This window comes from Pleurodeles waltl, chromosome 11, assembly GCF_031143425.1.
Source record: "Pleurodeles waltl isolate 20211129_DDA chromosome 11, aPleWal1.hap1.20221129, whole genome shotgun sequence".
Lineage (NCBI taxonomy): Eukaryota > Metazoa > Chordata > Amphibia > Caudata > Salamandridae > Pleurodeles > Pleurodeles waltl.
The window spans coordinates 871,864,688-871,890,041 of record NC_090450.1 but is presented as its reverse complement, the minus strand read 5'-3'; the positions used below and the strand labels follow the sequence as shown (position 1 = coordinate 871,890,041).

The window sequence follows — 25,354 nt, the reverse complement described above, 5'->3', positions numbered from 1 at the left end:
TATGTTGTATACTCTATAATTTTCTATGGGCCAGATATTCCCTGTGACCCAGGCAGATAGACCCTAGCTGGAGAATGTTTAACTTAGCAGAGTAAATTCTTAAAATGTCTCGTTTTTTGTGAAGTTCCCCAGAGTTTGCATTTTTGCTTTTCTTTTAAAAAAATCTTCACATTTGATAAATATGGTGAACTTTCTTTCAAAGAAAACTGCAGAGCTAACAGATGGCAGGCTTCTGACAACCTCACAAGCCCTTAATGTTATATAAAAAAAACCATCATAATTATATTGATTACCCTCATTTACTGTGGAGTAACGATATTGCCTCTGTCAATCAGAAATCTTAAAATGTAGGCATTATTGCTACCAAGTGCATTAAATGTGCCCAAGATCCTCTGCGAGCATTAATGATTCAAGCTTATCCTGCCTCGATTCCAAGTTCAGCGACAATGCAGAGTAGGAACATGTGGTACTTGGCAGCCCTGGTGTGTGTGCCGGAGTGTGGGAGGTGCATGTAGGAGATGATGGTTAATAGTTGTATTACCCACATTCTGTCCGGAATTATTATCTTTCAATTGCCTTTTACTTTATGATCTATTATTACCCCCTCCCAGTTAGTACTCCTGTTATGGACTTCTGTAAGATGAAAGTTTATTGAAAGGTTATGGGCCCACCTGAAGTCATCAATGAGGTTATCAGGGAACCTATCGGTCTCAGCAGCGTTTAACTTAGCACATCGAGCTATCTTAATGATTGTTCAGGTTCTACCACTGTTCTAGCCACATGCCAACTTTGTATTCATTTACCTACCCCTGTTCATTTTCCTCATCTATCCAAGGTCGGACTAGGACATAAAACACACCCGGGCACCAGAATAAAAGTGGCCCCCATTAGCAAACAAGATGGCTAAAAAGTGGCCCAAATTCGCAAATTAGGTCAGTTTTGAACATATAAAGGCACACTCTGTGTATTTTGCAAGGTATGGGAGACTGTGTGCATTTATGCTTGCTAGAGGCACTGTTTCTGGTAACATCAGAGAAATCGCAGTAAAAAACAGCCCACCAGATGATGAAACAGGCAGTGGCGTCCGGCAGCTTTAGGAGGGAGGGGGCGGGCGGGAAGCACACACACACACTCATTCTTTTACACACGCATGCACTCACATCCATTAACAACACTCATAACATTCAAACATGCATGCACACACCAAACATTCATTTTAAAAGAGCACACACACACACTAATTCTTTCACGCACGCACATCCATTAACAACATTCATAACATTCAAACATGCATGCACGCACCAAACATTCATTTTGAAATATCACAAACACAAACACGCACACGCACTTACCTTCAGCCTCGGAGGTCCCAGGAGGGTTGGGACTGCTGCCTTCCCTCAGGTCAGCCAATGAGGAAAGGCAGCAGTTCCAGCCTCGTCACAGAGTGGGATGGGGTCAGTGAGACTGCTGACCCAACCCCACTCTGTGATGAAGTGTCACTGATTGACACTCGCCCTGGGTGCTTCAGGGATTAAACCTGAAGCGCCCAGGTCAAAGTCAATGGGTGACGCTTTCCTCATCACCCAGGGAAGGGCCTCGAGGCACCTCTGCTGAGCCGAGGAGGTCATGCCCGTAGGCGCTGTGACCTCCTCAGCCCAGCAAAGTTCAGCTCAGGCAGCCAGGAGTCTGCGCAAATCGCGCATGTCTGCTCCTGGCTGCCTGACCTGAACATGAAGAGTGTCTGTCAGGCTGAACTTTGTTCAGCCTGACAGACACTCTTCATGAGGTGCAAAAGGTGGGGGGGGTGGCCCCTCCGCCCTAAAGGATGGGCAGCGCTTGGAAACAGGCCCACAAACTGCTAAAAAAACTGCTCACCAACTGCTCCATCAGCCCAGCCCATTGGGCCCTGCCTGATTGCCCTTTAGGCCAGCCCAATCCTGCTCATCTCTCTTCTAGCTTAACCACATTGGGCTACAATGGGACACACAAACCTGCAATAGTGCCCCCTAGTGGTGGTAGTTCTCCGTAAGTGCCTGTTGTTTGGGTCTGCAAATCACCCACCTTTTTAGGGTCGAGCCTCCATCTCGATGCCTATCGCAGCAAGAAGCTTTAGTTATTAGAAAAGGGCTCGGAGCCCTGTCGACGTCACGTCAGTGTGTTTCATTGGTTCGTGGGCTTGCCTAGTAAAATCTGCTTGCTTTCATTAGTGGAAGGCATGCACACGTCATGCCTTTTCCGGTGGTTAGCCCTCCTCGAGCGCAGCGACCAAGTACAGAAAACATGCGAGGCTCGCTGTTTTCTGTCGGATCGTGGACTACTTTTTCTCTATTTTCCTAGCGCGATTTCGCTTGGCAGAAGTCGATCGCTTTACACAGTTAATTTCACTTTTTCGGGTTACGTACATAAAAGCACTTTTGCCGATAGATGAAAAGTCGGGTTAGGAGTTTACAACGCGATCAGCTCTAACATGAGCAAACGCGAGACCTGTTGCATTGCAAATGCTTATTTTATAATGGGAGCCATTTGGCCATAATATATTTGAGAATATTCCTCTCTCATGCACTACTCTGCGGGCATTGAGTAGGCAAAATAACAGGAGGCTACTTCCTGGGCTGTTTTACAATATTGTGGATATAGCCAAATTCTGGCCACTCCATGTGTACAGCCATCCTGCAGAATATTCCCTAAGATGTTATAAAATTTACAAACTCCCACAAAATGGATTTAGTCATTTCTGCTGAGGTTTTACTCCCGATAACAGCTACAGAATGAGTTTTTTTTATCATCAAAATCTCCAAACTGTTGCACCTTTTCCATCCCAGAGCCCTTCTGAGAATTGGGCGATTTCCCATAAAAATTAAAATACGTAGATGATACAATGCAAGAACGAACGAATGTCAGACAAGTTGAACAATCAAGCACATTGTTTTCCTGACTGATGCATGACATCCTGATTCGGAGTGGCTGCTTCGATGCATATGGCCATAGGGAACGATATATTGTAACTCCATCTGTATGTTTCGCCCTCCCCCACCACTACCACCACTTGGCCTTCACCAGTGGAGAAGTGTGGCTCAATGGTTAGAGCGGCAGACCCTGAAGCAGAGATCTGGCTCAAGACCAGGGTTCAAGTCCCGCTTCGGCAGGTCTTGGGCTCAATTCCCCTTGACCAGATAATTCTCGCCTCGGTGCCTAATCTAATTCTTGGGTCCCACTCTGCAACTCTGGGCAATAGCTTGCTTAATCTCCACAACGGCCCCAACAGCACTTGGATGCCTGGCTTCACCCTGGGGGTGCTCAGGAGTGGGCGCCTCACAGGGAAAAGCCAGGAGGGGTTCCATAGCGGTATGAGTACAGCGCCTTGAGACCCTAACGGGTGAGTAGTGCGCTATACAAGTGCTAATTTACATTTACCAGAGGATTCATTGTTGTTGTGCACAGATGTACATGTTATCTCTTGTACTGAGGGACTATGGCAAGAGTAGGGGGCTATTTAACTGTTACATTATGAACAGGCATTTATGCAGCTCTTAATAGCACTGTAAGTGCCTCCATGCACCGCAAATCACACTTGTGAGCAAGGTTCATGAATGAATATATACATACAAATGCTTTCCCGGTCCGGGGATGTTTTCTGTGTGTTTTTTAAAGTGAAATAATGTCTAAGGGTATTTGCAACTGACTAATCGCAGACAGGGGCTTGTTTTGGGCCTGCAAGCCCAACCATAGGATTATTATGTGTTTGAAACGATGACACACAAAGCATGATGTATCGGTAATGCTCATTTGGTCTATAAATAACGTACAATACTAGAGAATTAACACAGAGTTTAATGAGGCAAATGTTTTGAAAATTAAAATATATCCTCGATTTTAACTCTCCATTCATAATGGAATTTAACCCCCTTTCCACTTCACGTTACAATTCATACTTTGCTACAACTGTGGGAGAACATGAGTAGAGTAGCGTGAAAAATGTTAAATAAGACACACTCTGTTCTCTTACTACAGTATTAATGAACATCCTAAAGGACATTTTATAGAGATAATTGCCCACTAGCCAAGTTATGTGTCCTGAAACGAGACCACATACCATATCATTTTCTAATCCCATTAGAACATGCGTGCTAGGAAATGCAAGGGTTCACAGAACTCCTATGGAGGTATCACATTAAAAGCACAAAGGTCTGCCTTATGTTCACTGTGCTTAGATGCAACGACAGATGAGAATTGTTGTTGTCAGACACCTATTGAGGTTTAACATTAAAAGTACTTAAAGTACCTAGTAAGTAATGTTGTTAATTGGCAGACATTGTTGTGACATCATAAGGAGTAAACTGAGAAAAGCTACAGCAGAAAAAGCAGAGAGAGTCAACTAATTTTATGCTGGAGTACTTTTCCATCACAGGCCTCATAGTTGCAGACAGCTGACCTTTTTAGGTCCGGGATGACAGCATAGCCGCTTACCGACCTTTGTTACCAATTCCTTAAAATATATATAGTGTATCAGACTTTGGCTGAGCCAAGAGGAGCGGTAATCTCTCACCAATTGCTATTGGCTGTTTGGTGTATCATTTCACCTTCAAGAAAGTAGTTCTATTGGAATGTGTGAGTGACTATTGTACCTCTGAAAAGTACACTCAATCCCCACACTGTTTGTCACCTTCAGGCCCTTATTTATACTTTTTTTTGCGCCACTTTTGCGTCAAAAAGCGGCGCAAATGCAGAGCAAAAAAAGTATAAATATGGGCCTCAGTTTTTCATCTTCTATATGCATTCAAGGCAGAAAGCAATCAACATATGTTACTTTTTTGCTTTATTGACAACGGCAATAGTACTGGATTGTATGTGCTAAACAGCATTTGTGCATGCCTGTATTTCCATGCGTTAGCACATTAAAGCCAAATCTATTGACTTTAGCAAAGTTTGTTTTCTAGTTAGTGCCTGCTCTCTGAGTTAACTTATTTGATAGCACAACCTGCCGATTCCATTTCATAATCCAGTGTTGTTATTCATTGTTGCATAGGTTTAATTGAGGGAGTCCCACCAGCATACCAGAGTGCATTTCAGAAACTGACATATTTTCTCTATGCCAGGGCAGATGTTATAATGTTAGAATAACTTCAAAGGTTTGAGTTGTTTGATGTCTGTATGCATCGAGTGTAGTCCAGAGTCTACACTTGTCACTAGCACTAGACTCTAAAGCTCCTTCTGCCTGAAATTGATATGCACCATGAGAGGTGCACCCTGATGACGTGTAGTAATCGTATCTGGATTTGGTTATCCTCAACACTACTTTGTAATGCAAGCTGCATTTGCTGTGCAGGGACACATAGTGAGGAGTTAATTTAAACAATTAACATGCACTGAAAAAGCCAATAGAACTGGCCTTGGCAAGCCTATGACTTTTTTTTTTGCAAAGTGTACAAGTAACAAGAACCGTAAATGCTGTTGTATAAAGGTGGTCTGTAAACGTTTTAAAAATAAAAAGTAAAAAATGTCCCAGTTCAAAAAATTAACTAAAACGACTCACAGTGAAGTCAGAAGAGATTAGCCCATCTGCCATCCTAATTACATCAAATCTAATGGACTACTTCGGTATGAAGTCTGGTATGAATGAGTGGTATAGCCACTCTGGCCTCCGTGAGCTCCACCTTTCGAGCTAACAAGGCCACTTGTACTAGTCAGCTGCTACTCTCAGAGAGTATATTGATAATTTCCAGCTCCACTAGTGCCAAGTAGGATTATGCACTGGTAAAAGAGAGGCATAGAATACGAGGACAAGGAGACATTTATTTCTATTGCAGAAGTTGGGGTGTAGGTTGTCCCAACACTAAAGCACGGGCTTAGCCGTGAAGAAGAAAGACAGGAATAAAAAAGAAAACAAGCAAAGACTTCACACCAGGGATATTGCTCCACATATGATTACATGTGCACTGTGATTCGGTTTTAAATTGGGTAACAAAAATAACCTGCTTGCCTTATTATGATAGTTTTCCATTCCAGGAAAATGGGCTCTGTGCCTTAGATCAGTGGTTCCCAGCCTGTGGTCCAGGGACCCCTTGTGGTCCACAAAGCCTCCTCAGGGGGTCCGCGACTGCTTACAAAATTAAATAATATTAGCAGTTTAGGTCCCTAGTTTTCAGTAATGCCTCAGTGAGGGGTCCCCGGATTCCAATAATGATTAAGTGGGGGTTCCCGGGTTCCAGTATTGTTAAAGTGGGGGTCCACAGAAGTCAAAAGGTTAGGAACCACTGCCTTAGATCATCACGAGTGCATGGAGTTTCGACTCCATGAGCAAAAGTAACATTTTGGGGCCTCACCTCTAGCAATGTAGCACACTTTAGTTATAGCGCAATCTGTGGTTGCTAAATATTGCCTTATTGTAGTAAGCGTGCTGGTTGTTATAGCCAGTAACGGTGCAAAGAATTTCAGTGCTACTGAGAAAATGCAATTTTGTCTGCTAGAGCACTCCCCAAGCACAAAGAAAGGCATTAGCAGGACTCTATGGTTAGTACCTGATTTTTCTCTATTGAACAACCTTCTTTTGGGTCTACAAACCTTGTCCTCTTGGAGTGAAAGCAGAAACAAAAGCAGAGATTGGCTTGGCTCTGGCACTGAAGAGGACTACTCTATAAAAAGATGTTCACGTGTGCGCAAAGAAAATGACATCACTCTTAGTAAAAAGAGCCAACGGCAGAAGTAGGCTGACCCATTGCCTCATACTGTGGTTGGCTTAAGTAAAATCAAATATGAATGATGCTTGCACAGGCCAATGGATAATTGACTGAAAGCCCCTGTTTGTTTTTATACATGTGTACATCTGAGACCACTTATGCCATTGGCTGACTTCTCTGTGAGTGATGCCATGTTGCTTGTGCACAGGTGCATATCGGCCTAAAAGTAGTCCGCTTCAGTCCGTTACTCCGGCGTAATCTCATGCAATTTTACAAGTCAGACAATGGAGCAAGGCAATAGACCAGAATGCGAGCAGCTCTTCTTCCAGAAGTTGTGTTTTTGTGCTTTTTTTTGTGCAAAATGCATCTTTGCATCCAAAGTGGACACACGAAAATATAGTGCTAGATGTCAGTTTTGCATTTAGTGGAACCTTACCTCAGTCCACATAATTATTTTATTATAATGCGAGTCAGAGCATTTCAATGAGTGATGGGCATATATACCCTGTGCTCTCACCTGAGACTTGCACCCAGGCAAGGGCAGAGCAATGACATTGAGAGTTCAGCAGAAATCCAGTAGCTGAATCATTTCCTCTGTGTCAATGCGAAAGCCATGTGTGATAAGGAGTAAATTGCATACAGCCCTGCCATATGTTTCCCCCATCAAAAGATGGCCTGCTGAGATCCTTTTTCATGCCTATAAATCTTTGCCAAGGGGGTGACCTGTTTATTTTCCTTGCACACAGTGAAGGAATAACTGGCCCAAGGAGACTTGGTGCACTCAATTGCTGCCTGTCTCTGACTTCCGTGCCTGGAACACATAACTACAAAAACCTGCCTTTAGGGTCGAGGTTGACGTACCTTATGGTAGAAAACTCATGTAGGCATGCAACATAAGCCACCAAGAACCTGCATTCAGGAGACCAGGCTGTGTGCCCTTCTATTAGAAGTCACTTATCTGCACGGAGCAGGGGCCATAAATCCCTACATGACGCCTGCTAACCTGCCTGGCCTTGTGTTAGACGACTTACATGAGCATGATGCACCTATCCAAAAACTCTGCATGAGAGAGGCCAAGCTGCCTTCACTTGTGTTAGAAGACTCACATGAGCATGGTGCACAGACCCACAAACTCTGCATGAGAAAGGCCAAGCTGCCTGGCCTTGTGTTAGAAGACTCACATGAGCATGGTGCACCTACTCACAAACTCTGCTTGAAGGAGAGGCCAGCTGCTGGGCCTTGTGTTAGGAGTCTCTCATAAGCATGGTGCACCAACCCACAAACTCTGCATGAAGGGGGGGGGCAAGCTGCCTGGCCTTGTGTTAGAAGACTCACATGAGCATGGTGCACCGACCCACAAACTCTGCATGAGAAAGGCCAAGCTGCCTTGCCTTGCGTTGGACGACTCACATAAGCATGGTGCACTGACCCACAAAACTCTTCATGAGAGAGGCCAAGCTGCCTGGCCTTGTGTTAGAAGGCTCACATGAGCATAGTGCACCTACTCACAAACTCTGCATGAAAGGGCTAAGCTGCGTGGCCTTGTGTTAGACGACTCACATGAGCATGGTGCACCGACCCACAAACTCTGCATGAGAAAGGCCAAGCTGCCTGGCCTTGTGTCAAAAGACTCACATGAGCATGGTGCACTTACTCACAAACTCTGCATGCGGGGGCCAAGATGCCTGCCCTTGTGTTAGACGACTCACATGAGCTTGGTGCACCGACCCACAAACTCTGTATGATAGAGGCCAAGCTGCTTGGCCTTGCGTTATAAGACTCACATGAGCATGGTGCACCTGTCCACAAACTCTGCATGAAGGAGGACAAGCTGCCTGGCCTTGTGTTAGAAGGCTCACGTGAGCATGGTGCACCGACCCACAAACTCATTATGAAGGGGTTAAGCTGCGTGGCCTTATGTTGGGTGACTCACATGAGCATGGTACACCTATCCACAAACTCTGCTTGAAGGAGAGGCAAGCTGCTGGGCCTTGTGTTAGAAGGCTCACATGAGCATGGTGCACCAACCCACAAACTCAGCATGAAGGGGTTAAGCTGCGTGGCCTTATGTTGGGCGACTCACATGAGCATGGTACACCTATCCACAAACTCTGCTTGAAGGAGATGCAAGCTGCTGGGCCTTGTGTTAGGAGTCTCGCATAAGGAGGGTGCACCAACCCACAAACTCTTCATGAAGGGGGGGCAAGCTGCTGGGACTTGTGTTGGGCGACTCACATGAGCATGGTACACCTATCCACAAACTCTGCTTGAAGGAGATGCAAGCTGCTGGGCCTTGTGTTAGGAGTCTCGCATAAGGAGGGTACACCAACCCACAAACTCAGCATGAAGGGGTTAAGCTGCGTGGCCTTATGTTGGGCGACTCACATGAGCATGGTGCACCGACCCACAAACTCAGCATGAAGGGGATAAGCTGCTGGGCCTTATGTTGGGCGACTCACATGAGCATGGTACACCTATCCACAAACTCTGCTTGAAGGAGAGGCAAGCTGCTGGGCCTTGTGTTAGGAGTCTCGCATAAGGAGGGTGCACCAACCCACAAACTCTGCATGAAGGGGGGGCAAGCTGCTGGGACTTGTGTTGGGCGACTCACATGGGCATGGTGCATGTACTCACAAAACGGCTTGAGGGGGGCTCTGCCAAGGCTGTGGTAAAAGCCCACCTCCTACTCACCGTGTCTGCCTCAGATACCGGCCACATTACATCTCTCTCAGAACGCCTTTTCCAAATGGGCCTAACAGCCTTGTTAGTAACAAAGCCTGCTTAGACACCTGTAAAAGACTCATAACATTAATGGGGGCAAATGTTTCCTGCAGCCTGTTAGATTGTCCCTGTTAAATTAACTATGCCATTTTAACGGCTGCGGCTGCGGAAAGAGCTGTATTACAAGCACTGAAAGCAGCGCCAAGTTTCCTCTCTGAGACAACCCGGCTCAGGAGCTTCCGCGGATTCCAGGGTTCCCGCCATAAAGCGACCACCGGTCCCACCTGATACAGCGTCAGCTGCAGATGCAATGGCATTTATTATATGGACTTCCCAGTGGATCAAGAAGCACACAGCAACGTTGTATCACTGCAGTAATCACCCGATTCACAGAAATAGCCTATGAATGTTATATGACAGCATTTACATCCAATCGCGGTTAGCAAATTGAAAAAATGTTTTTGTTGTTTATCGAAGGCAGGTGGGATTGGTGAGGGTTGAAAGCTACGCTCAAAGCAGACCCACGTTAGAATTAAATGGAACGGGAGGGGGCGGAACAATAGCTGGAAATGGGGGGGGCGGGAGGTTCACTACCTGAATGCCGAAAGATTGTGGCACTAGCTGGAAGTCGAGCACAAGAAGCCGATTAGACCCGCCTACTCGGATACTATCCATCTAATAATTGGTGTTTTTAGGAGCCACTGATTTTTCAAGAGGGTGTGCTGCATTTTAAATTAAATTACGACCCTTCACTGGGCGCCTTGCTCATATTTGAAGGGAGATTTGTCGTGGTTACGTAATAGGGGATCTTAAATGAGCGTTTCCGTGAAAAGAAAACAAAACTTTTCTTTGCCATGTGTCAACTATAAGGATTTCCGCACGTCTCTTCATTTGGTGGCGTTTCGTCGTGTTTTGATTCCTTTCTGGGCATCATACGTAAGTCGTCATTCTTCAGTTCTCAAAATCGTCTTCCCTGTGTGCTGACGTCAGGCGGCTATTCTGTAGTTGAATTACTGGAAGCAATGAAGATGTTACGCTTAGTCAGCTGCCCGGAAGTGCACTGTGTGAGACTTCTGAAGTGTGTTAACCTACATGACTCAGTGTACAGTAAAAATACAAGATGGCATTGTGTTCTGTACTACAATGTTGCTTTGGTGAGAAAGGTCATGGAACAGACGTCACCCTGATGCTTCAAGGTTTCTCCATCCCTTGAGCGTGGTCGCATGACGCGCGTCTCGGCTGAAGACTTGTGGGTGATACCATCAGCGCCTTTGCCCGTAACTGTTCTGATCCATCACGTGTTAGGACTTTAGTTTCAAAGAATTGCTTCCCTAGAACAGTTCATTTGAAATGATGTTCTGGAGGGGGAGGTGGAAAAGGAAGTGTCTGCATCCATTTGGTTCATATATTATTCATCTGGGATTTATTTATTGTTTTAATTAATTATTGATGGCGTTTTATAAGATGCAATCGTTTTGCGATGCAGAGATCAGCTATCCCATTTCATGAATGAGGGATCTCTCCGCCGTCTCTCCGCCGTTCGCTCAGCTGATGGTGGGCAGTGCACCACGGCTGCGATGACCCTCCAGACCTTGTGTCCTGCCACTTCAACTCGGATCTCACCCAAACCTGTAAGATGATGTGGCATTTTGTAAATCCTTCTATTATGGCCATGATCTTGTCCTGAGCAGTTGATCAGTCTCAATCCTCAAGTTGTAAAAAGTTGACATTGCCCATTTAGTTACAGTTTGCTTTTGTGCTGATTGGGAGTTGCGTGCTAACCATCTGGCTAGAGTCTGCATTCCTCAAGACCCTATCAGTTAAGTCTAGAGCACATCCAAAAGGTGGCAACAAAGTGTATGAAAGTACAGGTAAAAAATCATTATGCTAGACCCTGAGATCCTGTTTTAGTGTCAGCCCCTAAAATGAACCTTTTACTTAAGTTGTTTATGTGCAGTTTTGGTTACATTGTGTTTGAACTGAATAAGGTTCGTAATCAAAAGTTAATGCATTGGATGTCAAAAAAGTCATGATAGATGAAAAGGCAATCTCCTAATCACATAATAATTGCAAATTGTCTTTATTAGGGTTCTTATGGCAAGAAGGCCAACAGTTTGAAATTCACACGCGGATGGTAACGTCCAAGTTATCAGAGGTAGTCGTGATGAGAAGAGAAAGAGCAGACAAGTGTTTTGTTAAGTGTTTTGTCAATACACCTTTATCAAGGCATTGTTGGGTTGATGAAAGTAAGCATAAAATAATCATAAATTCAGGTCAAAAAGATCTCAAAGGTGATGTATGCCAAATAATTCAGGAGAGGCTGAGACAGTAATCACACTGTTAGGTAATGTATAGGGACCTCCAGATCACGAGTACAAAATGATTGTAAAGTAACTCAATGATATAAGTGGAAATGTCTGGGATTCTTTGTCAACCACAGCAACGGAAGCAAAGACAGTGTCCGTGAACCATGGGTTACCTCCATTTTGTACTTTGTGGCCATAAAGCTCTCCAGTGAAAACCTGGGGACTGAATTAAGAGATGGGGGCAATGGAATTTTTTTCCAATTTTTGGGAAAGGTGAGAATTCAAGAGGAGAATCCACTGGTGCTGTATTCTGTATCATTCTACCCCTGTAGTGGAGGAAAATCTCCCAGTGGATACTGCTCTAGAGATAATATTTCATTTACTGCAGTGATTTAGGGTATCCATCTGGGTTTCAGTTCTTCATTTTATTTCCATATGTTGGCTATGTTGGTCACCCATATTTGAGCTTCACATCAATGTATTTATTTTGGAGTGGGAAGTAATGAATATGGCATTTATATCCAGGGCCACTGGAGTTATGCGAGTGTACAGCTGCGACGTTTTTCACACTATTATCAATCTACTGCATTTGCCACATAACCCATCATCTGTTGCATAATCTTCAAATTTTTACAAAAAAATGTTTGCTTTGAGCTCAAACTGTTCAAAAGTTATTAAAATTGCAGCAATATGTGTTCCCACGCAGTGCAATGCCAATTACAAAGAATGACTGGTCACCTTTCTGTGGTTTACTGTTATGTTTTTGTGTTAAATTGGGACTAATGAGGTGTAACCAATGCCCAGTGTTAAAAATGACAATATAATGAAATAAAACTACCAGAAAATGTGCCGCATTACGCCGCATGGTTTGCCTTTTCTGTCCACATAATTTAGTCAACCCTGCAGCATAATTTGGCCCTCTCATGTCGCACAATTCCATTGGCCCTGATTGTATCTTCAACTGGTATAGCTCAGTCTGCCCGCTTCCCCTCTCGTGAACCTTAAACCTGCTTGGATGGTATCTTAGGGCACAAAAGCTACAGCATGTTAAGAATGAAGCTTTGAATCAGTGCCAAGACACTATCTCCTTAATCTCACTAAGCAAACTTGGCCCAAAATTTCATGTAGAGCCAACAGCTCTTATTAATGTAGAACTATTTGTCATGCTGTTCGCGACACTGTCCTTTTCAACTCTCATGCTTACTCTCATTTACTCATGCTGTAATCATCTGCACTACCCTTACCTGGTTCAACCTGGCCAAACACAGCTATATTGGAACTTGTAGTGTTTTATAAAGCACTATATGCGTACTACTTGTCGGACTGCTGGACACCGCTTTAGTAAGTTGTCCGACATGACCAAATATGGGAATGACTTTCAATCATGATCTACATTCAGAAGGGACGTTTCCAATTTTTTGTTCAATTCTTTGATTGGACCTAATGTTCTGCAGTCTGACCATTGGTTGATCTTGGGTCTCTAGCCAACAAATTCCAAACTCTTGATTCTTTCTTGTTGTAGCTGGAGATTGTTACCAGTCTTGGACTGGGTGTACTTGAGTGACTCTTAGGACAGTATCAAAGAAAGTAGTTTTACACTTAATTTAGAGTGCGACCGTTTCAAAACGCACTCTTGAAATACTGAAGGCCAAGAATAGTACAACTGCACAACTTAAAAATTCACCCACCTCTGCCCCTGTGGAAGCTTCATTGGGATTTGGGTGAACAAGGGAGGTTCTAAACTAGATACAAACCATCGCAGGACGAACCCTGCAGCTGAGAACTCTGGTGCTGCTTCTGTTATATGTGCTTATAAGTTATTGATAAATTCAGATTTTTCTAATTTTCAGTGGGACAATGGAATGTTCTTACAGGCTCTCAAAAAATCTCTATTCACCAGGAGTGAGCAGTCCCTATTTTCAAGGCAAGAGGGGAATGCAGGGCTGACTCTGGCTTGATCCTTGGAAGGTGGATAGTTCTGTCAGGGCCCACCTGGTAGGACAGATGGTGTGGGCTCTGAGCAGTGTTTTTAGAACAACAGAGCTACCTGATGTAGGGGTCAGCGAGATGCATGAAACACATGAGTTGCAGAATTGCTCTGATTTCGCCTTCTAATTTTGCCCTGGGAAAATTAGCAAAAAGCATTCATGTTTTTGACAAAAAAGCAAGCATTCAAGTTTTTGACAAAATAGCTACATTTATTTATTTTAGAACAATAAATACATTCTTTTTGTATATTTTTCTCACTAGCATCACACAAAAGTACAGATTCAAGTACTTAAGAAAAATACAAAACATTGTATCCCTTAAATCAGTGGTTCCCAACCTTTTGACTTCTGTGGACCCCCATTTTGTCAATACTGGAGCCCGGGGACCCCCACTGAATCATTATTAGAATCCGGGGACCCCCACTCAGTCATTACTGATAGTTGGAACCTAATGTTAAATTTTCTAAGCAGTCGTGGACCCCCTGAGGAGGCTTTGCGGACCCCCCGGGGGGTCCCCTGCCCACAGGTTGGGAACCACTGCCTTAAATTACACAGTACTCTAAAAACATTGTAACATTAGCCTATCATATACTGCTATTATGAAACTGTGCCAGCTACTGCTTTGCCTAAAATATTTGCGATGGATTCTTGCAAATATGTAGATTGATTCTCTTTATTAAAAAGCAAATCAATTCTTGCAAAGAAGGAATAATTGGTTAAAAAAAAAATACATAAAAAACATTTAAACCACACACATTCACATGCACCTACACATACACACCCACACACACATCTGCATGCGTATACACACACAAAAAGTAATTGTCAACTGTACAACCACAGTCACAGACTCGTATTGTGGGGAAGGTCAGAAGACCTACTTTTTTGTACTCTCTTCCGTTAGTGGTCATCTGTCAGACCAAACTACCCACAACCAGCAGACTAAAAGCAAGTCCAACGTACACTATCACACTCAACTTGGGCCACAGACAACACTCTTTCGCACCTTCCATACCTATGAGATATGCAGAAGGCCACAGGAGTCATAACTCGGCCCCTTTAGGAGCTCTAACCAGTAGGACTACCCAGGACACACAAACTGACCAGACCCAACACCACTGCCCAGATGGAAAGACAAAAGACAATGAATGCCTTGGAAATCTCTCCAGTGGTCAACACCACTTAAGCAAAATCAATATTTAACTGGAGGTTTGTGGTTACAAATGCACCAGCTCAGATTAACGCAGGGGGCTGGCAGCTGGGCATCACATTTCACAGTTTACTGAGATGATACAATACACACTCTGACTGACCAGACACACCAACACAGACCAGGTGCCCAGACAGAATCTCCCTATAAAAACCTGCATCAATAGTCACCCACACTAATTGTACATGACTGTACATGCCATGCTACGCAAAAAATACATCATGTAGCATTACAAAGCATGCAAATAACCTTGGTATGGCGTGAAGACTTCTTGATGTATGTTCTAGTCATGTAAACATTAGGAGATGTCAGACAGGCATTATAACTTTATGAATGACTCACAGAGTGCTATTTTGCTTGCATTTCCCCCCTTTCGATTTCAAGTACCTAATTTACTTCATCTAATAGAAAGATTTTGTAGATTTAATCATTTTCACAGTTGGTGGTTCATTGGATACTGGAGATAAACCCTAAATGAAACGGTAATGGGCAGAACAAATGAGTTTTCGCACCAGCACGGTGAAAACTGTTTTTATAGTAGTTTCAGAGGAGGAAGAAAAACACAGGGACACACCTATATATTTCGCTGCTGTAGCGTTTGCTGACTGGTTTGTTGTCATAGTTAATTTTGCCAGTTTTGTTCTTCTGTAAAATTGCATGAAAGTGACATTTTGTGCTCATTATAGCCGCCGCTGATTTATTGCTGGTAAATGGAATGCCTTTCGTCTTTGGTGGGGCGACCGTAGCAGTGGTAAGCACCCATGAAATTGCCTCTATAATGTAGTTGAAATCCAATCTTGGAGAAAGATTCTCCAATTGGGTGAAGTGGTTTTTCGGTTCCTGACACTGGGTTTGTTGTTGGATACTTAAAAGTGACTTTACAACAAGGAGGCAGATTTGAACGGTGGAGGGAGCAGTAACTCGGACTTCAGATTCTAGGGGTGGGGAAGTTATGAAAGTTTCACCTTTTGCCTTTCTTGAGGTTTGTGAAGTTTGCTTGCTTATCGTGGTTGCTGCAAAGGTCGTCTCTGCATTACGACTTCATTTGCATTCTAATGAAAGGCAGACGAGATGGAAAATGTATAGAGAATTTGTCACTGCAATTTTACCTTTTGCATATTTCTTTTTCTGTGAGGAATGTTATTGAGCAGAAAAATGCTGTTTTCCAGGTGTATTACTGTGAATGTCATGCAACACGTCCCAAGGGCTTCTATTCCTGCTGTAGGGAAATGTTCATAGCACAGCACAGACGGAATGGAGCCTGATATGCAAACACACATTTTTTTATTTTCATTCTCCTTACCTAGACGTTTTTCATTGTGGAAAAAGCTCTTCCTTTGGAGATTGTGGGCGATCACAAAACTTACACGGTAAACCGCACTTTGTAATACACACTCCCCCCCCCCACTTGTGTTGGAGTTACTACTTAAAGGGTATGCCTTGCCAACTTCACTTTTTTAAAAATTTCACTCCTTATCTTTGTCAATTTAAGGGAATTCTATCTTTTTGATTTAAGCAAAATCAATCAATCTCCAACCTAAACCCCCCTAAAGCAATAAGGAATAATAGCAAACAATTTTCAATTAAGTGTTTAATTTGGTTCAGGAGGCCAGCCATCCTGAGCAAAGCGGACTTCTTGCACGGCCTGTAGGTGGCTCTCACTTCAAAGAGGACTTTTCTTTCTTGCTAAAGAGATGCTTGATAAATGGAGCAGGCCTTCCACAACACTGAGAAGGCCACGCCTGCACCTCTGTAACCCCTATGTGTTACGTCACAGAGATACCATTGGTTTCTTACTTAGCTGGAGGTTATAGGAATATAAATGTAGAATACTCCTCCTCTGACATTTGTACTATGTACCTTCATTGTCCTATTTTAAGGCACTTCCGCTTGCAATCCTCTTGCTGTCAATAAATATAAAATACATATATTCGCCCAACAACACTAAGCATGCTGGGTCTTTTGGGTCCATAATAACCGTGAAATTGTAACATGAGTGACAAAAAGCCAGGTATCAAGTAAAACAATCATAATTTTTACCCAAATATTGTGGACTGTTTAACTCATAATCATGTATTCATTGCACATACTGTCTGGCTTTAGACCTATAATTGACATGACCTTTGGAAATCCCTGTGTCCCACCCCTTTCACAGTCATCCACCACATCCATCCATGCAGTCATACTGTCAAATTTACTCATTCAGGCAAAGCTCAGGAAAGGCAATCACCCTCTTACCAGTTAGCTTCTAATCAGTGTAAGACAACCTGCATGTATGTTTGAATGAATGTGATGGATACGTGCAACTGCATTGTAATACAGAGTCCTTACGCTGGTGTTGCAGATCCTCGTTCCAGTTCTGCAGTAATCTGCATTGTTGGTGTTTTGCGTTTAAGTACAAAATTCCACAGCAATCATTGGTATCGAATTGATATGATCACAAGTTAGAGTCACACCATTTGCTTTGCTTAAACATGGCAGGAGTTCCTTTGCAAGTATTCATTGATGCTTTAAATCCATCGATTCTGAGAATTCCTTGTTTGCTTGTTTTTTCACAATGAATGACCCAGTTTCTGCCATTGTTGTAAAACACTCTGAGTGTCAGGGAATGCAGAAATGATACAAGCGATATTGAACCGCAGTCCTCAAATGAATTTCCCTGTGGTTAATGCCTTTTTTTCTTTTTCATATCTCGCAGGTGAAGCAGTGGCATCCATGCATTCTCCGAGGTATCCCAGCCATGCTGAACTGGACGCCTACGCACAGAAGGTGGCCAACAACCCCTTGTCAATCAAAATCTTTCCCACCAACATCAGGGTCCCACAGCACAAGCACCTTAACCGAACTGTGAATGGATATGACACAACTGGCCAGCGCTGCAGCAATTACCCCATGCACACCAACGGGTACCAGGGCCTTCTGGCGATCATGAAAGCCTCCAGCAGCAAGGGTGTGGTGAAGAACTCTGAGGGCAAGCGGGTGAAGGCATCTCCGGCACACATTGGCATTGCTCCTTATCCAGTGTCAAGCACTTTAGCTCACCTCCAGACGTGCAATGGACAAATCAGTTACCACAGCAATCAGAAGCAGCTTGAAGCTCCAGTGCCCCCTAACGTGACTGTGGCCACCTCTGTAATACCTCTCACAGGGAGAAACCTTGCACTGCAGCAGTCAAACCTGCCCTCCATTCAGAGCATCATCTATCAGATTAACCAGCAGTGCCAGGCGCAGGTCTCCCAGCAGGCCTGCCAAGCGGTTGTGGTAACAAACCCAAGCCCAGCTAAACATGTGGTGGCCAACGGCTTTACAAATATGACGGCAGGAACCATGGCCTACACTGGGACGATTCTGCCAGACTGCCGCACAGGTGCAGAGCTGACCATTGGGACTAACCCAGCTGTGGCAATAGGGCCCAAGCCAGGATTGTATCCTGACGGCATGGACTACCTAATATGGCAGCAGAAACCACAACAACTTCGAATGTACAGCGGTGGCAGCGGAGGTGGGGGAGTCATCAGCAAATCCCCTGAAGTGTGCGCGGGGATCTCTCGCCCTTACACCCTGATGGGAACAGTGGAAAAAGTCAATTCCTCTCCTTTGAACTGTGTGGGCATGCATGGCAATTTTTCAGTGGGCCAATACTTTGCGCCTCCATGGAATAGCATTTTGGTGACTCCGACCAGTGACTGTTACAACCCCCAGGACCTTGCCCACGGGCACCGGGAGCTTGGGGTCCACCCTTCAGATGGACTCTCAAGCCTGCCCAGCAAGACACTGTGCAACACCTCCATCTTGAGCAGCAGCCTACAGTCCTTGGAATATCTTATCAATGACATTCACCCTCCATGCATCAAAGAGCAGATGTTGGGTAAGGGGTATGAGACAGTATCTGTGCCAAGACTTTTAGACCATCAACATGCCCACATTCGCCTGCCTGTTTATAGATAAGAGGCCATTGCTGCTTTCAACACCAACATACAATGGGTGATGGTAATAACATTAGGCAAACACATTCTCCTATCCAGCGCCACAAGGGAACATGAAAAATGCGAAGTTCTCAGGCCCAAGTGGGATTTCAGAAACTGTAACTAATTTGTGCAGGACATGGATCCCAGAGTCTACTGAAGGCATAGAATGAAGGAATGCTTGTTACATTGCTCCAAAAACCACGATTAACGTTAATTTCTACGAATGTGAAGGGGAATCACGAAAACGTTGCTGCTATCCAAGGGGAGGAGACTTCACAATGTGTGGGAGCACATGGGAGGCCACCTCCCCATCCTCCATTCAGAAATGCATGATAGAAGCGCTCCCGCATTCTATCCAGAGCGGAATTCCGAGAGGAAGCAGGGGGAGGCGGAGAAAGGTGGTCCAAAAAATAATTTTTCGCCATTGCCGCTTTGTTGTGACTGAAACAAGCTACCGCCTAATCTCTAGTTGAAGTCCATAACTTGCACTGCTTTGAGTAAAAGCTAATAAACTGGGACAGTCTGGAGGATATTTAAAAAAAAAAAATTTAAAAACTTGAAAACTTGAACAGAATTTTTTTAGTTTAATATACTGTAAATGTATGTGTTGGCTGCTAAAAAGAAAATATCTTTTTCTCCTTATTGCTTAGACATAGTTCTTTTTTTCTGTAAGGTAATAGAGAGCGGCAAGAAAATCATGATATATGCTTTTCTGGATGAGAGGATTCATACCCTGTTTTTCAAGGAAGGGTGGGGGTACGGGGCACAGAGAACCGAGTCAGGAAATTACTACTGTGGGCCAGTGCCCAAAATGCAAGATGTTATTCCCCCTCCAACTCTCCCAACACACACACACATTGGTTTCGAAGCCTTTGAACCTATTTAATTCTACTGCTTATTAAGGAGTGTTTATGAGTAAAGATTTACTCCCCTTCTATAGCTAATGAGTGCCCATGCAGTAAACAATCTTATCTGTGAAACACACAAAGAAGCACCAATTATTCATCCCCCGCTCCCAAAAAGCTTGTAATCCTAGGTCATTACTATACCATCTGCTTGTCCATGGATTTGTGTTTTTTTTTCAAAATCCGGATCTGGACACATGTAAATCTAGTTGAGAGGATGGAAAGCAGTTTCCCATTTATCACCGGGAGATAAATTGCGAGCCATTAGGTGACGTCAGGCTGTCAAGCAGCAGGAGAGGTTGAGAGGATGAGATGATGGGGGGCTGGGCGGGGTATAATATTACAAAACAGCTCCCCATTCCCGCAACCTCCGATCCCGGCTTTTCAGATTTCCAGAGCTTCTGTGTCTTCTGTGATTTACTCGGAGGAGCGAGGGATCCCTTTCCGTACAAAAGCCATTGTGTCCGAACCTAATTTGCATATTGCTTATTTCTTTCTACACATTTCAGAATGCTCACAGTGGCGTGTACTTTCAGTCCATGTAATTCGAGAGCTGGCGTAATTGTCCATCCGCCAAGGTTCTCAATTACACAAAATGAGAAGTATCCCCCCCCCAAATCCCCCACCCACGTTTCAAGATCCGATTGTTTTGGAGAGGGCACGAGGGTACTGTATCCTGAGAAGACCTGTTCGAGCACTAAGTGCATTTAAAACGAAAACGCTGAGAATGTTTTTTATATGAAATCTGACCTTTATTTTCCACTGTGAGAAGTGCTGTCTGCACCATGTTGTGTTGAAGGATGGCAAAGAACCTGCAGATGTGTCACCTGATGATCTTTTCCCAAAGTAAAACCAGGACATCATTTGAAACTGCCCTGTGTGCTTCTTTGCTTTATTTGCGTTTTCATGTTTGTCATGAGGTGTGTGCTGTGTCAGAGATGCCGGTGTGTGTGGGAGCCGCTAGAAGGGCTCTTTCGAGTGAGGTGGGTGGTACCTCTGAGAACACATAAGCTTCCCCTGCAGTCTCTGAAGGTTTGGTTCATTTGTAGGGAGAGGGATCTGCTGCCCTCCATTATGACTAAGTGGTATCACCTTATTCAGTTATCCAAAAATGTGGGGTCAGCTCGTGAAAGTGTCGGGGTGGGACAGACCTTTCCCTTTATCGTGAGGATGGAAATGGTCCTCGGTAGGAGGGTAATGGGTGAATAGGCAGGAAGTTACGGCTCTCAACATCTACAGAGTGGCTCATACATTAACCTGTGCAGGGTGAATACTGGGATAACCTTAAACATTGCAAAAATTGTCAAAGAATGAGCTGATCTTCAAAGTGTATCTGAGAATCACGTTTGAAGCAGAACTTACAAACTCTCAGGGGCCGCAATCACATAGCCTCACCTAGGGGACCCTGTGAGATGTACTGGAATTATTCCGACTGGACATCAGCCCTGACGCCTTTATCCTCTGAAATATCCAAAAATTACAAGTAGCGCAAAGTAACACACCTAAATAAATAAATACTGCCCCCGGGCAACATTTTTCACGTAAATTTCCACTCAAACCAGTTTACTGACGATATCTCACATTACTTTTTTTTGCAAGTTGGGTCCTGGCGTAAAAAAGTCACGTAAGACACTGGTAAGTCTGGTAAGTCACACTTCATACTAAAAGCATTATTTTGCTTATGTCTGCAAAATTTCCACACATTTTGGAAGAGGTCTTTCATCCTTACGAAAGATTCGAGAAGGGATTCCTATTGCAATAAACATGGTCTAGCAGCCATCACCACACTGTGGGTACTTATGAGTTACGTATTGATTCCTAAAAAACCCGAACCACCAGTGGACTGCTCTGAGGAACCTCGGTGGAACTCTCTCATACTTTGAAATGGTTTATCGTTCATCACCTTTCTGTGAAAGTAAAAAGTAATATATCCTGTGGAATGTGTGGAAGGATAACCTTCATCTTGTACAGAATTCTAGAATTTTGTATCACTTTCTGGGAAATACCATTTTAACATGTGTACAGAAGTCACCGTGTAAATTTCGATGTGTGGGAAGGTCAGCTCCTACGTTATGTGGATCAAAAGCAAAGACCAGTTCTTAATTTGAGTTGATGGTTTCTGATGCTTGACACTGGCATTTAATTGCTAACACCGACACATATGACAGCTGCCACATGGTGGCGCTGTTTGTGAAATTTAAAAACCAGCAGAAAAGCAGTTGTTTACAGCTTTGGGGGCCTCAAACAGTCTGAATTGTCACACTATTAGCAGTGTGATAGTTAGCAGTTGTGAAAGTACTGTCATTGGCAGTGCTGACAGAGGCAATGTGTAGTGCAAGCAACGGTGGCCTCCTGATGAGTGCCCTGGCACTTATTTTATATAGTACGAGATAATGGAAGACACAGATCAGGTCAGGGAATAAGCTGAGAACCTCTCCTCTGAAATCGTATTAGAAGCGTGACTTAAATTTTCATGCCAAACTAAACATGCATTGGCAAAGTCAATAGGTCTTGGTTTACTGCTACTGCATTCAGCATTACTACAGGTCACTCAAGAAACACAGGAGGAAGCCACCAGGAGCAGACACAAATGGCTTGTGTAGTTCTAATGTAGTCTCTTATGCAGTTCAAGAAATGCACAAGAGTGGAGGGGGAAGGATACACCCAACCAGCGAATAGCACTTGTTGACAGCTGATACTCCACTGGGCTGATCCAAGATGTTATTGACAAAGTCTCAAGCAAATGACTCAAAAAGGCCAGATTGAAGAAACCAGTGGTCGAAAGGGGTGTAACTAAAGCCCGTTCACTATATTTATGTTGTAAGCAATAAGTATATTCAATAGCTGCACTGTCAAAACCCAGACCTAAAATAAGAACATTGTGTAATGCATGGGAAGAAATTACATTCTTTCTAGTGGACAAACAAATGCATCAGGCTCCCCTTGGTGCGTAGATGAGTGCAAGACTTGAACCTCAAACGAAAATAGAAGCCATCTGCCCCCTTTTCAAGTGCCTGATGGGAGTTACTTGCCCAAGGTCCTTCACCTTAAAGAAAAGAGCAGTGCTTAATTTGTAATCAATAAATAAGTGTAAGGGGGCAAAGCTTTTCTTAGGAGTTTGCTTTGGTGCTTCCACAAGCTGAAGCTGTTGTATGGCAAGATTTGCTACTCTTGATTACACATGCTTCTTTCTACCACCAACTTACACTTCCTCTCTCTTTTCCTCACTCTTGCTGTTCATTTTTAATGTCTGCCTTCTTATTTTGTCACTGCTTCCTTCTCTTCCTCTTATTCCTTCTTCACCTTTATGTCTTTCTCTCTCTTGCCTTAAGTCAAGGTCTAATGCTGAAGAATACGTCCCAGTCTCAAAAATCAGTGCTGGTGTCCACCACCTGCAACCACTAGCACAAATTAAGCTCTGAGGAAGAGAATCTTCATGTCATGTGTAACTGGAAGGGGATTCTACCTTCTTATTTTTGTTTGGGTTTCATTATCAAACATGAGAAAAAGAGTTGAGTGTATCAACCTTCCAAAGGAGTGGATTGGCGGGTCAGACAGTTAGGAAAAAAATATATATATTTGACAATTCTTGCTGAACTAGCAAAATACATAATGAGAGTATAATAATGTGAATGATTTCCCCCAATAATAGGTGCTCAACACAAAGGAGACCACCCTGGAGTGTCCAGTGTCACAGAAAGTTTGTTCTGGGCATTTAAGAATCCCTTAGAACATAGTTGGATGAAGCTACAAAGAGAGATAAAACACTTCTTTTTTAAGAGCATCTATTGGAACTTTTATGGAAGAACAAATTTGGTCCTCATTGCGAGTAGTCCTGTAATTCCGATGAGACCTGTATTAGGAGCTGCTGGACATATCCAAGTTATGATGTACACTGTAACACTGAATTTCACTTGCACATTTCAGCTGCTAAATGCATTGAAATATGTGGGTAAAACTTTGGGGAGAAATGAATTGCGTGAAGTAATCAGCATTCCACTATAACTTCTAATTTCAAAGGCAACGCCCAGGGTACAGTTCATAATATCAGATAACCCATCTCCACCACCCTTGGAGTTACCAATACCCCGATATCAGTAAAAGTATGCTAGGCCCTTACTCGAGCACTCCTGATGAAGCCTGTAGTGCAGTCTCTGACATGCAGTGCAATATTCTAGAAAGCGCTAAAGCTCAGGTGACAATTTCATTAGATGACTGGGTACAAGACACAAAAGGAAAAAGAAGATAGCTCGCATTCAAACATATCGTCAAAAGTGCAGTTACCCATGTAACTGGGGTGATGGCCAAGGCAGTAACAAAACTGCCCCAAGGAGGGACAAACATAAAGCATTTTACCAATGTCATCAAAGGTTTTTTGAAAAGGCAAGCCCACGAGCGAGTGAAAGTGATGGGCGTGAGGTGGGTGTGGTTAAAAGCCCCTATAGATACCAACACATTGGAAAAGAAGCACTTGCGCGCTGCTATGCTCGACCTAAAAAAATACTGGGCCTAGGCAAAAAAATTATTATGGGAGAGAAACTTGCAAACTTCCTGTAAATTTTGAATGAGATAATTTTATATATATTTTGCTCATTACAGAATGGTTTGCCCAGAACATGTCTCGCCAAGAGAATTTTCTGCTCACACAATTTTCAGTCTTTTGGGAGTACCTCACACAACGTTTCAGTGCCCTGGCATACAAAAGCCATGCATGATAGTGGAAAACCAGTCTTTGCACAGTGGACCTGATTCACAAAGGTAAACGTATACTTTTGAGTACGTTTACGATTAGTATCTTCACGAGTACGAAGTCCTTGCACATAAAAAGACTTATCTTTATAAGTGCGGAGACTCGGCACTTGTAATGATACTACTCATAAATCCCTTTGTGAACAGCAAACAACCCTAACCTTAATTGAAAATGTAAGTTTACATTTGTGCATCAGGCCCTAAACGTCTAAGGGGCAGATTTTTGAATAGTGGCGCTGAACTTAGTGCAGCACTACTTTTCCTGTGCCACTTAGCGTCCCCTAACGCTACCATGGTAGTACCGTATTTAAAATACGGCGCACCATGGCGGTTGTTAGGGTGACTAGCATCATAATTTTTGACGCTAGTCCGGTGCTTTGCAGGATTAGCGTAGAAAATTATGATGCTAATCCTGCAAAGCACCCAGAGACCCATTGTAATCAATGGGAGGCTTTCTTTTTAACACCTGCAATTAGCAGGCGTTAAAAAATGCCGAAAAAAATGACGCAAAGGAATCTATTTTTACGCCACCCCTAGCACCGGAATGCCCCCCTTGCATACACTATGCCTGGCGCAGGTTTAATGTGGCACAAGGGGTTACAAAGTGGCGCAATGCAAGCATTGCGCCACTTTGTAAATATGGCACAGTGTTTTTCCCCTTCCAACGCCACATTAGTGGAAAAAAATGACGCTTATGTGGCTTTGGAACAGAGCAAGGCCAGCATAAATCTGGACCTAATTTTGCATATGTTTGCCAAATTTTCATAAAATAGTGTGGTAATAAAACACAAAACTTTGCACTTTATTAATAGATATAAATAAAAGGGCTC

The 25,354-nt window shown here is 43.6% G+C and overlaps 1 protein-coding gene across 1 annotated transcript in view; it reads left to right on the top strand.

Annotated features, from left to right (window-relative positions):
• The window catches only part of FAM222A (family with sequence similarity 222 member A), a 209,203-nt gene extending 188,558 nt beyond the window's left edge, over positions 1–20,645 (top strand). Inside the window, exon 3 of the mRNA XM_069214734.1 lies at positions 17,601–20,645. Coding sequence (XP_069070835.1) covers positions 17,601–18,850 — 1,250 coding nt within the window. The 3' untranslated portion in view covers positions 18,851–20,645. The remainder of the gene's footprint in view (positions 1–17,600) is intronic.
• Positions 20,646–25,354: the final 4,709 nt, after the last annotated feature.